Raw genomic sequence first — 16,154 nt, forward strand, 5'->3', positions numbered from 1 at the left:
CTCGACAAATAGCAAGGGCCAACGACTTTTATGAGATAGTCGATCAACTCGGGCCGATGTAAACAGTTTATGGAACCTGAGAAAGACATTGCCATCTGCATCATTCGACACGTAAAAAAAAGAAGAAAGAAGTGATGCATTTATTGCAGCCAGAATTTAGCAGGCCTTTAGCTTTAGCAATTTAGCCTGCACGGCTATAGTGTTTAGGATCACATGCAGGGTGTCTAGACTTTAATTAAATCAAGTAGCCTTGGATGGAGAGGTTGTGATAAGCTCTGCCCATTGTCTGGGTGAGAGCAGCTGGACACCTGGGATCAAGGACCTATGTTTCAGACACTGCTGCAGAGCTCTGGAGAGCTCGGAACAGCCGGGCCTGCTTATGGTTCAGAGATCAGACAGGAAATTCCCCTGAGGTACTGAAACAGTGGGGCACCCATGTGGGACAGACTTCCATACCGCCATTGATTTATTTTCTCTATTCCACCTCTCCTCCAAAAGAGAGATAGTATAAAAGGCAGTGAGATGTCCCGGTGCTGTGAGGTAGCTCTGGGACCAAAGTGGCTCCAACAGTTCCGCCCCAGGCGCCTGTCTGAGACATTAAGCAGACAGTTCCCATGCTGCTGTGTGGGCGACCCAGCGAGCCTGGCTCCCTCATGAGGCTGACTATAAACTGGACTGACAGTGACATTAAAAGGTGCCTAGCAGCGACGCTGGCACTGATGACAACAAAATGCTCTCTTCAGTCAAGAAGCTAGACTTCATCAGATGCATTTCACTTACTGTATGTATGTACAGTATGTATGTACAGTATGTCACATTCAAAATCAGACTCTGCCTTTGTTGTTAACCTATCGAAAACCCAGTATGTCTGACATGGCTGAATATTGTGGTGCAGTAGCCTATATTAACAATGCTGACCAAGGAAAGCCTAACTATGGCTTGTCTAATAAATGGATGGATGGTGGCGGAGGTAATTTTCTGGTTGTCTGCATAGGATGACTTATGCCCAATTCTCTTCCTTCCAGCACTTGTTCCCTCTGATGTGCGTGTGTGCATATGTGAGTGTGACAATATGAGCCCCCCAACACTCTTGCGCGCGCATACACACACACACACACACACACACACACACACACACACACACACACACACACACACACACACATACACTTTTGACAGACTGAAGCGACTAGAGACTACCGCCCACATCAATGAGCTCATCACCGGCTTCCAACAGTGGGTGAGAAACATTTCATTCAGGAAAGTTTTGCCAATAAAATATATAAAAACTTCTCCCACTGAATTATACTCCTGTGCAGAGGTAAAACTGTCACTGTGATACCATTACGAGCCAGACTGTGCTCCCAGAACATAATAATGTTCTGAAATGCCTATGCTATCAATCTATAACAACTAATAATTTATGAATTAATACTGCTGCATTTCGGGGCGCATTTCAGGGCACCGATTTGACGCTGTGATTGGCTGGAAGGTGTGCCATTCTGCACTGTGATTGGCTGAGCGTCGCATAATGGGTGTGCCCAGTATTTACTGTAAGTCGCAGATAGAGGAGGGAAGAGAGACAGAACGGGTCATTTCCCCGAACGGGACTAGGAGTTTATAATTTTTGTGAATGAAGCTGATCGGTGTTCAGTGGTGAAGCTACACTCTAGGGGTCAAAACGCATGCACGCACACACGCGCGCGCACACACACACACACACACACACACACACACACACACACACACACACACACACACAGTATTGACAAACTGGTTGCTTGTATGCATGTGTGTCTAGTAGTGTGATGGTCGACTTAACCTGGCTTTTGCCGAATTGAAACAACAATCTTTAAAAATACGTCACCTATAAGTGAAATGTTTTACATATATGCTTGGTCAAGATATTACAGAAGGGTATTAAAAAGTCGGAGGGTAATATTTTTCAATATGTCAGTGGAATGAATTTGTTGCAACAGTGAACTTCAATCATTATTTGGAGGTAGAAAATAAATAAATGTCTGGTTAGTTCTGCTCTATAGGTCCCCTGGGAAATCAATTAAATATAGATATGGAATCATACAAAAATATTGCATAACTTACTTTGAGATTACTTCTCCCACCTACAAAAAAGTATATATATTATTAGCCTCATTCAACTGCACCGCACCGCCCACACATAATCTATGGTGTGTAGGCCTATTTGTGTGAGTGAGGTTTGCATTCACATGCTGGCAGCCCAGGTAACTGCTGTAACAGATCCTACAACGGCATGTGACATGTCGCCAGGTCGCCAACATGCCACTGATACGGGTACATGCCTTTTCCAAGCAATCTCTAAGAAGAGAATATCAGCACTAACTGAACTGTCCTTTAAGACACTTTATTATTTTATAATTGGCATTGACATTTATAGTGTCCACTGATACATGCCAACATGCCGGTGGCACAGGTGATCACCTGTGATCACCGGCATGTCAGCATAAGGGGTGACATACAGAGTACAGACAGTACAGTAGGCCTACAGTACAGTAGGCCTATGCTGTACATGTTATGTAGAGTTATTTCTTTATTTGTGTCATTTGTTTGATGTGCTGATGTGATGTGATGTCAGGTAGGTACAGTAGCTAGGCCTAGTGTCTGCAGTCTATTACCGGTATGTTCTCTGGATAATAAGCTGTATGGTTTATAATAACACACTGTCCTATACAATTAATGTTTTAAATTCAAGGGTTGTTAATTTCCCTGAATACACGGAAAACAATACTTTCATCTTGTCTGCCTCTGAGCACTATCACACATTAACGTAACGCTCCGGTGAAACAAAAAACCATAGCGGTACAGCCGTGACTGTAGGCAATACTAAATGTTTCCAGTTTGTGTCTATATAATTATAGCTTTGGTAAAACAACTGACGGCAGATGTCAGACTGCTGGGCGGGCGCTGGCGTTTTGGCATGGGGGGGTCAGATCAACATACGGAACTAATTCTGTACTGGCCATATATGGAGCGTGTCTTGAGTGTACAGGGTTTGATGAGGTCAGATCAACATATCGAATGTCAGAACAGAAAGGACGGGTGGGGGAGGTCAGCTCCATATATGGAGATCTAAGGGTTTGAGGTTTGAGGTCAGATGTTGCTGGCTGGCTCCATATATGCAGATCTAGGTGATATCCAGGCTTAGAGGAGGTCAGTGTCGTGATCTTCATAAATGCGTGACGTGTCACGAGGCGTGATTTCACAAGGTGTGATGTCACGAGGCGTGATTTCACAAGGTGTGATGTCACGAGGCGTGACCATATATGGAGGTGTGATGACACGAGGCGTGACCATATATTGAGGCGTGATGTCACAAGGCATGACCATATATGGAGGTGTGGGGTGACTAACTAACTGACGGAATGGAGATACAGGTTTTTATAGTAAATGTGACCTGCGGTCGCAAGCTAGAGGTCTTCACGGGTCCAATTTGACCAACCCTACCGAAAAAGAACCACAGAAAATGGAGCCGCCTCCGAAAAGACCCGCTGCTATTATTCGAATTCTTGCCTCTGAACCGAAAAGCACTGAGGGTGTCGGAACCGCAGTCCGAACGGAACCGCCTATGATAATGAATATGAGAACCGGTCGTTACCCGCACAAAACCAGAGTACACTAAATGACCGGATGCCGTTGTTATTAAGAGGCCTACAACTCTTAGACTTGTAGTATATTATTAACGTCTTTCTTACCTAAACGTAGTCCGCTGTTGGTGGCACCGCTACATGATCATTAACGGGATTGACACGCCACGTAAATCCCAGCCAATCATTGCGTGTGTAAATGAATCCACGTGTGTGTAATCTTTCTTCTTAGCCATTGCTAATCCACCGTTAATTATGTTTATCATTATATCTTCAGCTTGGCGTTTCCATCCGTCTTTGCACTGCCGAGCATAAAGTTCAAAACGCTATGACAACTCGATTGTTTCACCAAATTTGAACCATTAACCAAAGTGTTACCTTAACGTTAATATCAACAATATATGGGCCATTCTACCGATTCAGTTCAAATTGCTGTCTCACAATGAAAAACACATATTAAAAAACAATTTAGTATTCAGACTTTTCACTGTAGTAATGTCAGTATGGTCTAATTTATCACAATACATTAATTGAGATAATATAAAATTAAATATATAAAAAAACATCCTTTATATGTCACTTCCTATTGGAAGATGGCTGCCCCAACCTCTAACCCCTAAATTTCAATTTATGGAAAAAGTACTTAAATTATTTTTGTCACTTAGATTTATTTTAAATTAAAAAACGTTATATAAAAAATGCTGTCCCATGTTTTCATGTCACTACCGAAATAGAAGTCCATAGATGGAGCCTGGTTTAAGCCACACCCCCACATTCTTCACCAAGAAGTGACATAGACTTCATGTTCATCATGGCCAAATGATGAGTAGCTAGTTTACTACACTACCGAAACACATAACTTCTCATAAATTATAAACTATTTAGGTTTTTCTGCTAAATGTGATGTTTCAAAGCTGTTTTTCTTAGCCATTTTTTGCCTAGCATTGTATAGTTAAGCTAAAAACTAGATAAAGTTCTCCCTACCGAAACAGTCATTACCGAAACAATTCGTCACTACTTAGTGACATGATTGTTTCGGTAGTGACAAAATTGGATGTTTATGCTTTTAATGTACTTAATTCTAGTAATTCTAGTAGTTTAGTAGTAGCTTGAGCAAATGTAAAGCATCTTATGAGTTAATATTTAGACTCATAGACTATGTTGATATATAGTGACAACCAGGTGTAGTCTGGTGACCACCGGAGAGAGAGTGACAGCCGAGTGACAGCCGGAATGTAGGCGGCACCCAGGTGAGCAGTATGGGCTAGCGCCCCAGCCTGTGTCCTCCGTGAGGAGGAAGCCCAACAAACCTTGGTGAGGCCTTTAGGAGGGCCATTATAGAATGCAGTGCCTGGTACTGGGAGTCTGGCGCAATGCACAGGTCCTGGGCCTGGTGAGAGCAGGAGTGGACCTGGTGAGATGTAGGAGGGGCCTGGTCAGGAGTCAACACACAGAGCCTAGTCCTTCCACGCACCAGATTTTGGTTCTCCCAGTAACGGCAGAGTAGTTCCGGAGCAACGGATTGTGTGGCCTTGCTCATTCCCTGATGGACTTATCAAGGGTAGCTACTGGGATGTAAGTCGGGATTTGATCAACCCCGGCTGGGTCGCCTGAGTTAGGGGTATGATGTTGGAAGACCCGAAACCCTGTTGACCTCAGGAAACATCACTGAAGATATGTCCCAGGTGCATCCATGCGATTTTTATTTATAGCAACAACAAAAAATAGTGACATGATTGTTTCGGTAGTGACAAAATTGGATGTTTATGCTTTTTAATGTACTTAATTCTAGTAATTCTAGTAGTTTAGTAGTAGCTTGAGTAAAGCATCTTATGAGTTAATATTTAGCTAAATAGTTAAGTGACTATGGCACCGCATTGTAAAGACAATGCTGTGGTCACTACCGAAACAGGTTGTTTTGTCTAAAATCAAAGATAGTGAGTTATCAACCAATATTTTAAGATCATGATTGGTTAGTTGTATGTGAAATGTCAACTAAAAATAATGCTGAAATCAGAATAATCAACTTTATACATTTTACAAAGAATATTGCGTTTAGATTTTGATTACTCTCAATATTTCAACATAAAAAAATTGTTAACATTTCAATTTAAATGTATTTAATTGTGGAACCACCTACATGAATTCTTAAAAATGGTCTGTACAGACAAAAAAAAGAAAGGTAAAAGTCTATGTTTCGGTAGTGACAAATTTTGGGAGAGGAAAGATTATTAAAATTATTAAAATACAATATGATAATTGAGTGTGCCTTTACTAAATATGTGTCCCTTAGATTTGGTGCAACATGAATATGGTCAAATGGTTTTTCCAAAATAGCATACAAATTTCCAACTCTGAATTTGAACCGAATTGGTAGAATGTATGTATCCTATATAAATATAACTTCCCTGACGTCTTTTGTTGTAAACTACACGAGCACACACTGCACTGTATTACACATAAGTGTTGCCATGAGAACCTTAGCAGAAAGGAATGCTTCTCAGGATGTCTAAATGAAGAATAATGTGTCAGTATACACAAGGCAAAAAGGTCTTTTCATATATCCCTCCCCGGGCCCTACACACAAACCCCCACACGTGCTGTATTTCTTCAGAGAAGTCAAAGAACAGGATTGCCTGCGGTGCATACAGCGCCCCCTATGGAGCAGTTGTTGATATGGGTTCAGTGCATCGCTCAGCTGCACTTGGGCCTCACTCACACCTTCGCATCTAGCATACAACATTGTTGGATGCTAGATGTAAACAAAGGGTTTGTTTACATCTTGCCCCAATGCATTTCCAATGGAAGTCACATGGTTTGACACAACATTTTTGTTGTATGGCTTTCAGCTGTGTTTCGACTGCCCCCCTCCCCCTCATACAACATGTTGTGTCAAACCATGTGACTCCCATTGGAAATTAATTGCGAGCTTGCATCAAGTCTCATGCATCAGCTATACATCAATCTGTCGTGAAGGTGTGAGTCAGGCCCAAGGCAGAGATGGTGGGCACAAGGTAGAGGGCACCATAGATGTAATACCAGACGCTATGTATTAAACAACTGGAATACATCCACCCTGCCACTGCTGCATCAGGTGATGAAGGCCTACTATGTGGCCAAATCATTGTACCATATCATATTTTTTTAGTGGTGCAAGACAGCTATGTGTGTCCCTGGGTCCATCTCTGGCTGGCTGTGTCCGAGCACGAAAATAGCATTTGGCTCGCTGGAACTGGGGTGGCCCCCTGGGCGCGTTCCTGTGTGTGTGTGTGTGTGTGTGTGTGTGTGTGTGTGTGTGTGTGTGATTCCTTGCTATCTTGTGCTAACTGGAACATAACAATTATACAAATTGTACAATTCATTGTGTGCGTGCGTGCGTGTGATTCCTTGCTATCTTGTGCTAACTGGAACATAACAATTATACAAATCCATTGTTTATTTTTAGGGGTGCCCCAGGAGCCCCGTCAAAGGCTCTGTGAGTTCCTCGCGGTCCAGTTCGAGAACCACGTACTGGAGTAAGCCGTCTAGAAGATTGCTGCTGAGGGACATACATTGGTCGAAAGTGTTTTTCTTCTGCACTTCTCATCAGCTCTCTGTGGACTATGCCTCCCCTTCCACAGGGCCTGTTTTCTCTCTCTCCCTCCATCTTGTTTATGTGTTTTGTACACTACCACACTCGCACATCCCTCCAACCTTAAATGATTGAGCCCTTGTACTGTCGGCAGCACACAGGAGTCATATTAGCTGCTCCCAGGCAAGTGCGAGGGGAGGCTGGGGCTGGGGGCTTTCGATCAATTGGCATTCTGAGCTTTTCTTTTGGTTTGTTTTGATCAGTGCTGGATATTAGGAGGAGAAGGTGCCACCGTAGCTCCCAGGATTTGATGTGATTACCTGGGAGAGCGAGAGGGAGCGATCGAGAGACAGAAAGCTAGCATCTGGAATGAGGCCAGTGCTACAATGAGCTCCCGCTGCTACATTTCCATGCATGTGCCACATCGCACAGTAAAATTCAGAGAGTTACTTTAACCACTGGAAGCAAATTAGTCCCTGGAACCAAGTGGATCCTAGGGGTACATTTGGTTCCATTTGTGCACTCTCGGGTGAAATGAACACTCTGGATTCTATTGCGTAGCTCATTTAAAATGCTGTATTTGCCCGTGTTCCAACATGAGGCACAACATTAGACACACTGCATGCATCTTTAATGTCCGTAGCGCGGTAACCACGTGGAAACATGTTAATGCATGACACATCATATCAATGTGCATGTGTCGAGTTATCACACGACATCTCGCAGAGTAAAAAGATATGAATTGGGTAACAAATATGCTTCTTTTGATTGTGTCGAATAACACAGAGGGCATTGAACATCGTTGCGATTTTCTCTCCCGTGGCTGGCTCTGTGTCTTAGAGCAAGACGAGACAGGAGAGAAATGGAATCATTGCATCGTCTTTCCCCGCGCGCATTGTTTCCTGCGGCCCTGCTGTTGCCACAGAGCGGAATTCTATTCCAGAGGGCTGCAGCAGATGAAAAAAAGGTTTTATGTTGGAAATGCATTCGTAATTCATGTCCTCTCCAGAGCACACACCCTTCATTTTGAGATTGCGATGGTATGCGTTGGCTGACCCAGGATCTGTTCCTGTCAAGTGCTCCCACAAAACAAACAGGCACATCCAAAAACAATGTAAAAACAAAAACAAAAAAATTGCCTTTATTTCCTAACGACAGCTGGTGAAACAGCTCAGTCTTTGAGAACAGACTCGCTGTTATAGATACAGAACAGAGAAAGCATTTTGAATTATACACTTTCTTCCAACATTCCTAAGGAGCTGTATTTGTTTACATCATTGCCAGCTAGGCTGCATGCCTGGGGAGAGTGGGAGACTGGTTGTTTTTATGGCTGTGCTATGTTTGGATGATTATTGTTGGATTATTGTTGGTTGGAAAGGGAGGCAGCATGGTGTGTTGTGGGAGTGAGGAGGAAGTAGGAAGGCAGAGGTAAAACAGAGGATAGAACGGGGGAAGGAAGCTAGGGAGGAAGACACAGGGAGGAGGAGAATGGGGGGTAGTCTCATGTTGCCTCAAACCGAAGGCAGTCTGTAATTAATTTAGCATGCATCGCGCTCTCCCTTCTCACTTTTGTTTTGTTGCTTTTTGAAGTAGGACTCGTTAGGAAGGCAATGAATTTCCAGGTGTGAGAAACTTTGATGCGCTAAGTACCATCCACAGCTTGGTGCGACCGTGCGAATGTAAATGCACGGCAGGGAATTTGAACTGGCTGCTGTTGTTATTGTTTTTTTTGTAGTATTTGTGGATATTCTTGTGTTGATATACCTCACTAGCCTCTGTACCAGGCTTTAATTTTCGTCGGCGCAAAAAATGAAAGCCTGGAGGCCGCTCTGGTCTAGAAGTGGGAGTCAACCCCAAGTTACCCCCAGTAAGTCTATCCAACGTTGAAGCTGCCACTACCTACTGGCGAAAAGAGGAACTCCAATCAGGGCGTGCGCAAATCTCTGCCCCGACCTGCTCCTCTAGACCAGAAACACATTAACTCAGGTTGTATACCTCACTGATGAAAATTCATCAGACTGATAATAATATTGAGTCTCTCCTCCATATTCTCAGCTCGGGGGGCCTTGTGGTCAGAGTGGCCGTCCTTTTTTGGGATTCTATGATGTTCTTTCTACAAACACATCTATTTCTGATTTGCTCTCCATAGTGACATCTCTATACATACTGTACACACGGCATTGTGTCATCAGGGGCGTCAATATAGCTGGGGGGTAGAGCTGGGGTAAAGTTCAGAGTTCTCCCAAACGTAACAACAGTGGGTTGTTGGGTTTTCAAACGCAGATGCTTTAAACACTGTTAATTTAAAAGTAGGCGTCATGGTTTGCCAGATCACAGGCACAGATGTTTTGTAACATGAAGGGAAAGGGAGATGGAGAGGCAGATCTCTGATTTCGGTCGTGCTTGCTTGTGCAACTTGACGCATGCAATAAAGTATAAAGAGATAATCTGACTCTGACTATAAACCAATTGAACCCCAGGTCCCCACCATAAAACAAAAATCTACAAACTCACAACACGTCGCAATGCAATGTGACGTTTGTGGGCGTTCCTGTCTACCTTTGTGTCAGTGTATGGAGCTGTTTCTAATTATCTCACCCACCCAGAGAGAGAAAAACGTCTTCCCTTTTTATTTGTTTATCTGTGTATATAAAAATATAGATTTCTTAGCTAATATCTTAGTTACACCAGTATTGGCGCGCCAAGGGATGGTTATGTTATTTTATAATACATTAGGCTACATAAACGCTGCTGCCGCCTATCAAGGCATTTTATTTACATCATGGTTTTACATTCACCATCGCTGATGAGCGGCGCTTTGTAGGGAGCCTTGTTCATTGTAGGATATCATGTAATAAACATATGCGCTGTGAGCCAACGTGAGCCATGATGTCATAAGTTTTGCGGATTTACCGTTTTGCCTGTTTACACGGCGAAGGGATAAAACAGCGTTCTCAAAGATTTCCACTCTGGAAGGTGTTTTCACTTTGTTGCGTTTTCACCTCCTGAAAACACAGTTTTAGCACTCGTCTAAAGACCACCTAAGAAAGTAGCAGCAAGACCAGGTCATTTATCATTGCAGCTGAAAAACACAACAGAGAAAAGATCAGAGTGATTTATTTTAAGCTAAAAACTTGGACTGTAACAAATCCAGTTCATTTTTGTAAAACACCATAACATTTCCACCTTATAGTAGATAGTAACATGCCTACACACATGCCTAATCAATATAACTTCCAATAACGTTTAAACACAGTTTAATGATAAAACAGGGGACACTTCACTGGAGTACATGGACAGTTAAGGCCTTCATTTCTGGTGCATACACGTTAGCATGTCTTCATCAGAGTCAAGGATTCTGGCTTGACACTGATGAAGATGTACAAACATCAAGATATTCCCTGTGTTGCTGCTACTGTAGCTGCATGTCCTGCACCTGAGAAGCACCGGACTGCCTATCTAAGCTGATCTGCACTGTGGAATATCCCTGTTAGAAATGTAATGCAATGACGTCTGAATCCATGTCTTACTTTATGTTACAGATACTGAGGTGAATGAGAGCAGCACCAGCAATGGCGGTGAGTTTCCTCTATTAAGTACTTTACAATCTAGTTATCCTGAGGGAGCACTGAAGGCCAGATAATACAGCTTCACAGAGGATTAGTTTTCCACTGCCTTCTGCCCAAGCTCTTTTATTTTCCTCCTGCACACCAGTGGATATTTCTGCTAAAAAACAAAAACAACCTGCCTACACCCTCAAAATGAACCCCAGAACTCAATATGTTTTTCAGTGACTAGGACTTTCTGCACTAGTCCCTGTAAATCTTGATCATTATGCATTAAAGGCTGCAATCTTATGTTAATAAAAACGTAACCAACATAGTTGTGGTATTGTAGAGTGCTCCACTATTGAGAAATAATATTATCCTGTGGTCCAGTAGCACCACTACTGGTTGACAATAGGTAGGGCATGAAGCTCAAAGAGTAATATCTCCCCTGACCAAACAGGATTTACCTCTAGTCTTAACTCAGTAGTAACAACGTCAGCACTCATGGGGACACTCAAGTTTTAAGTCCCAGGTTGGACATTATACATCGCACAGATCGTAGCTTTAATTTAAATCTCTGAGAGTTTCTGTCTTAAATTAACACCCAATATTTGACTCTGCAAGCTTGACAGGGAAGAGGGTTGATTTAGAAAGGCAGATATTCATCTGTAAGTGATGAGGGAGTGAGTGAGAACCCTGCTCTGTGTGAACTGAACTCACCTCTGCTCAGAGCGTTCCTCTTCACTCTGCACTCACTGTTATTATTGCCTCTTCTTGTCTAACCTCCACTGACTTCTCTCCTCTCCACTGTTCACAGTAGAGAGGAGAGTACTTAGTACAATTTTAAGGTATTTGTACTTTACTTGAGCATTTCCAATACTTTTACGTCTACTCCACTACATATCAGAGGCAAATATTGGACTTTTACTCCACTACATTTAAAATGTATTATTTTATTATTATTATTTAGAAAGTTACTAGTTACTTTGTAGATTTAGATTATTATTAAAAATAATAAAATCACACCTGTGTGAAGTGAGGGGCACTCTAATCAATTATTGACCTTGAAACCTACCTTAGTTACGTACCCAAAGATGGTGGTCCCTGATTGGCCAAGGGTTTCCACCGACACATGACATAAATTCTCCATTCATTGTCAATGGCATTTAATGTTTGTGTTTAGATTAAATTCTACACTATAGCTGTTTATATGGAGGGGCTAGCACCCCTCAACAATGTGCATTACCCACTTCAGCCATATATGCATTTTGGCCATTTGAAAGTTGCCGATCTACAAGCTCACAATGTGTTGCGATCCGACACATTGTGAGCTTCTAGATCTGCTTTTTTCAAAAGATGTTCAGACATTTGCAAACTTGAAATAGAACATTCTGCATAATGAGTATTTTCTACTTTTGTAACTTTAAGTACATTTTGATATCACTATGTTTGTACTTTTGAGTTAATTTTGAATTCCGGACTTTTACCTGTAACGGAGTAGTTCTACATTGCAGTATTGATACTTTCACTTACGTAAAAGATGCGAGTAGTTTTTTCCACCACTGTCTTTTCTAACCTCCAGTGACTTCTCTCCTCTCCACTTATTTTCTTCTCCTCCTCCTTCCTCCTTCCTCTTCCTCTAGTGGAAACGAATGACCAGGGTGAGGGCTCGCACGAATCTGATTCAATTCCAACCGACAGCGTTCAGTCCAAAGGTATACCACTACCAACCCGACGTGCACACACTCCCAAGTACACACATCATCCCTGTGCATTCTTATTAGTGGCCACAGCTGCCGAGTTAAAATTCACTTCAGCAAGAGAACCCCTAACCTGTAGAAGCTTGCTACACACAATTGTTTCACAGCTTATATGCTGTGTTGGGGAACATGGTTTCCCAATACCACCCCCATCTGGCATAGTCAGGTTAGAGAACCCCCAGCGTGTCGTTGCGCTATACCGAGATCCACTCGTGTTCACATTCCACCCTCCCTCTTTTCTACTTTCTAAATCCCATCCACCTTTCCTGCTCTCTCTCTCTCTCTCTCTATAGGGGTATGCAGGCAGGCGCTTTGTACTGTGCGTGCTCCTCCAGGGCCAAATGCATTTGTAACTCCTCTCTCCCCCATCTCTGGTGCGCAACAATGACCCTGATATTTTGGTCTAAACTTGTCAGCGTGTCTTTGGAGATTGAGTGTGATGAATTACCCCACAATCTCGCCGATCAGGCGTTTAATAAATCAAACGTGCAATGCATATTATTTTCTTAACACAGAGGCCTACGCAAGACTGCAGGGGCAACGATCATGCTGATAAATCATATTTGATAAGGAGATATCTAAAGATAACAACCGTGTTGTCCATAGAGGCTCTACGAATGCATATCATTTGAATGTGTGCATCTTCAGCGGAGGCTGCAACTTTCCTGTCTCACTCTGGATTGTGTGTGAGGGTGGGATTGAGATATGTGCAGCTTCCAGTTTGCAAAAGGAAAATCATTAAGCAACTGTTGTGAACAGATTGTCGGTTTCGAAAGAATAGTACAGGCTGCTAGCCTGCCTTATTCCTCCTTATTCTTTGTCTGCTAGTGGCAGCATATAAAACAACTTGGCAGAGGCAAATGGTTTCGTGTAGGAAAGAAGTGCTTAAATAACAACCAGAGACGGTGCCAGCGGAGGCAAGGCATGATGTCAAACAACTATTTGGATCAGCGGAGATGAGGCATAAGAGAACTGCGTAACACATATAGTATTGTTAAAATCAGTGTCACAAATGTAACACGGCAGACAGACACGCCACTGTTATGTTTTGGCGCTCTGCTCGTGTCTCATTTCACCACCAGCACAGCTTTGTTTGTTTTTTCAGAGCGATATTTCTGAGTGAAAGAGACAGGGTGATATTAGAGTGATACGAGCAGCAATAAACCAGTTACGTTCAGTGAAGTGCACACTGCAGCCAAGATCCAGAGTTTTACGAGGTGAACACAAAATCTCCGGTCAGGGTGTATACTTCTTTTTCACGCGGGTGTTGCTTACTGAAGCATAGCATATCTACAAGCTCACAATGCAACGTGCTGCGGTGCATTGCAAGCTTTAACTCGGGCCTTAGGCTCCAAATAACCTGACACATATGTGCTGAAATGACAAATCAAAGTAAAACCCTGTCTGTTTTCCATCCAGAAACTGTGGAGAAGATAGAATGACCAGCTGAGGGACGTACAATCAACCTCAACTGACAGCCAGCAAACTGTGTGAAGGCCCACCGTGTCCCAGCCTCAGACGAAGCCACACTATGACAGTATGGACTCTGAGACTGGCCCAGGCAAACCAACATCGCATTCCCCCATTTCATTGACTCCTTTTACTTTGTATCTTTGTTATGAAATTCATCATGAGACCTTATGTATGTATGTATGTATGTATGTATGTACAGTATGTATGTATGTATGTATGTAAAAAAATAAACTTACTATAGGACTCGAACATATCAAGCTGAAAAAAGAAGAGCCATACCTCACTGTGTGTTAGAGTGTGTTAGAGTCATCCAACATATTGTCAACTGGGTGAGAAGAGTTCAACCAGATCAGTGTATTTATTTGGCATATACCCAGCGTGAGAGCATAATGAAGCTATCAGTGGGACCTTTCTAATACAAGACAACGGCCCCAGGACACTTGACACTACAGGCTGGCTGATGCTTAACATCAACCTGTTGCTTTGTTTTAGTTTTTAGTTTTTTTGTGTACGATGTATTTTTTATTTTTATTTTTTTCTTTGGGGGAGGGGGAATTTTAATTCATGACTGTTGCTGTGATGACATTCAACAGTGGAATACCTGACAAAAAACAGCATTTACAAGCTTCTACTGTATAAAGTCCAACACACTGACACCTGCAATGTTCTCTCTTACACGCCGCTGTGATTCTAGTCCTGTTGCTTATTAGAGCCTAATTTGTGTCGTCGTCCGACCGTGTCACTCTCCAAAAATGAGTAATTCTCACAAATCGCTAATTATTTTTTACCTGCGACACGGCCGGCACGACAAAGTGTAAATTCAGACCGAAATCCACGTGTCAGACACTTGTGCTTCAATATATAACACGTGTCTCCCAGGAAGCTGGTCTCACTGAACATCACTGATCACATCATCCCTGATCCCGTCGGCTGTATCTGCGGCTTAAAACTCCTTAACATTCAACTGAACATCAACACCCACTGCAGAGTTCAGACAGAGGATCTGAGTGTTAAGAAAACATGCATTATGCATTTCTTCTTCTATTTTGGTTGTGTTTCTTTGCTGTTATTATCAGTGCATGCTAGAGTCGTTTTGAACTTCAACAACAACAAACAGAATTACCGTAAAAGTTGCAGCCTGATTTGTACGTCATGGCGCACTGGTGTTGCGAGCCAAAAATAGACGATCTACAATCTCACAATGTGTAGCAATGCAACATGTTGTGAGCTTATAGATCAGATATTTTTGGCATGCAGTGCCGGTAGACAATATAAATCGGGCTTACTCCCTCTTTTTTCTTAACCAGATTGTCTATAACTGTATGAAAATAATATTTGCCTTATTTCATATCAAACATCAACCACAGGCGTATGGAGGTGGTCTAAGTGCAAATTATTGGTTGTGTTATATTGCTTGCAGATGATTTGTAATTTTATGTAATGGCTAATACCTTGATTTTTCTGGGTTTGTGGTTTACTAGCAAACAGCATTTTGGATTTCTTAACTTTCAAGTACTCTTATGATTCATGAATTCTCTTCAGTGGTGCCATACTAAACATCAGATGAATTACAGTTCTATGAAATGATGCCTTCATACTTTGATGTTTGCTTTGCTAAAACAACAATGAAACTGACTAATAAAGTTTAAGGTGGAAGTAACGTCCGAGCCCCCCATCTTATTTATTCTAGAGTGGTAACTAAGGCATGGTGCGTGGATGTTAGCTGGGTATACCCCAGCAGTGTGAGTGTGGTCAGCTAGTCTGACATCTGTGTCAATTAGACAGCCCTGTGCTCTCCAGCGCAGGGACCTGCTGCCCTTAGAGCTCTGTGCTATATAGACGTGCTATAGTATGCCGTACGACAGTGATACTCAACCTCAGGCATCTGGAAAATGAAATAAAAATAAAGAAATCTGAATGAAGTTATCTTTAATTACATTATTATAAGTAATACTATTAGAGTTGTACTATTACTCGAATGAAAATAAAAGCTTGGGGGGGGGGGGGGGGGGGGATGCAATGCAAATGAAAGACATATACTGTGTATCCCTATTCCCTGACATAATTTTATAGCTAAACGGACAGAATTCTATTTTATTTGAATGATGAAACCCAGCTGCCATTAATAGTTGGAAATGGAAATGGAAATTGCGGAAATTGCGGAAATTGTAATTGCGGA

General features: G+C 42.3%; 1 protein-coding gene across 3 annotated transcripts in view; it reads left to right on the forward strand.

Moving 5' to 3' along the window:
- macrod2 (mono-ADP ribosylhydrolase 2) overlaps positions 1 to 15,629 on the forward strand; it is a 646,577-nt gene extending 630,948 nt beyond the window's left edge. For 2 of the 3 annotated variants that reach the window (XM_080781639.1, XM_080781640.1), the window contains exons 14-16: positions 10,737 to 10,772; positions 12,386 to 12,457; positions 13,922 to 15,629. In XM_080781639.1, the coding sequence (XP_080637765.1) occupies positions 10,737 to 10,772; positions 12,386 to 12,457; positions 13,922 to 13,944 (131 nt within the window). In that variant the 3' untranslated portion in view covers positions 13,945 to 15,629. The remainder of the gene's footprint in view (positions 1 to 10,736; positions 10,773 to 12,385; positions 12,458 to 13,921) is intronic. The other variant, XM_080781641.1, reaches the window with a different exon arrangement.
- Positions 15,630 to 16,154: the final 525 nt, after the last annotated feature.

This window comes from Protomyctophum bolini (genome assembly GCF_963924005.1).
Source record: "Protomyctophum bolini genome assembly, chromosome: 14".
In the NCBI taxonomy this organism is placed as follows: Eukaryota; Metazoa; Chordata; class Actinopteri; order Myctophiformes; family Myctophidae; genus Protomyctophum; species Protomyctophum bolini.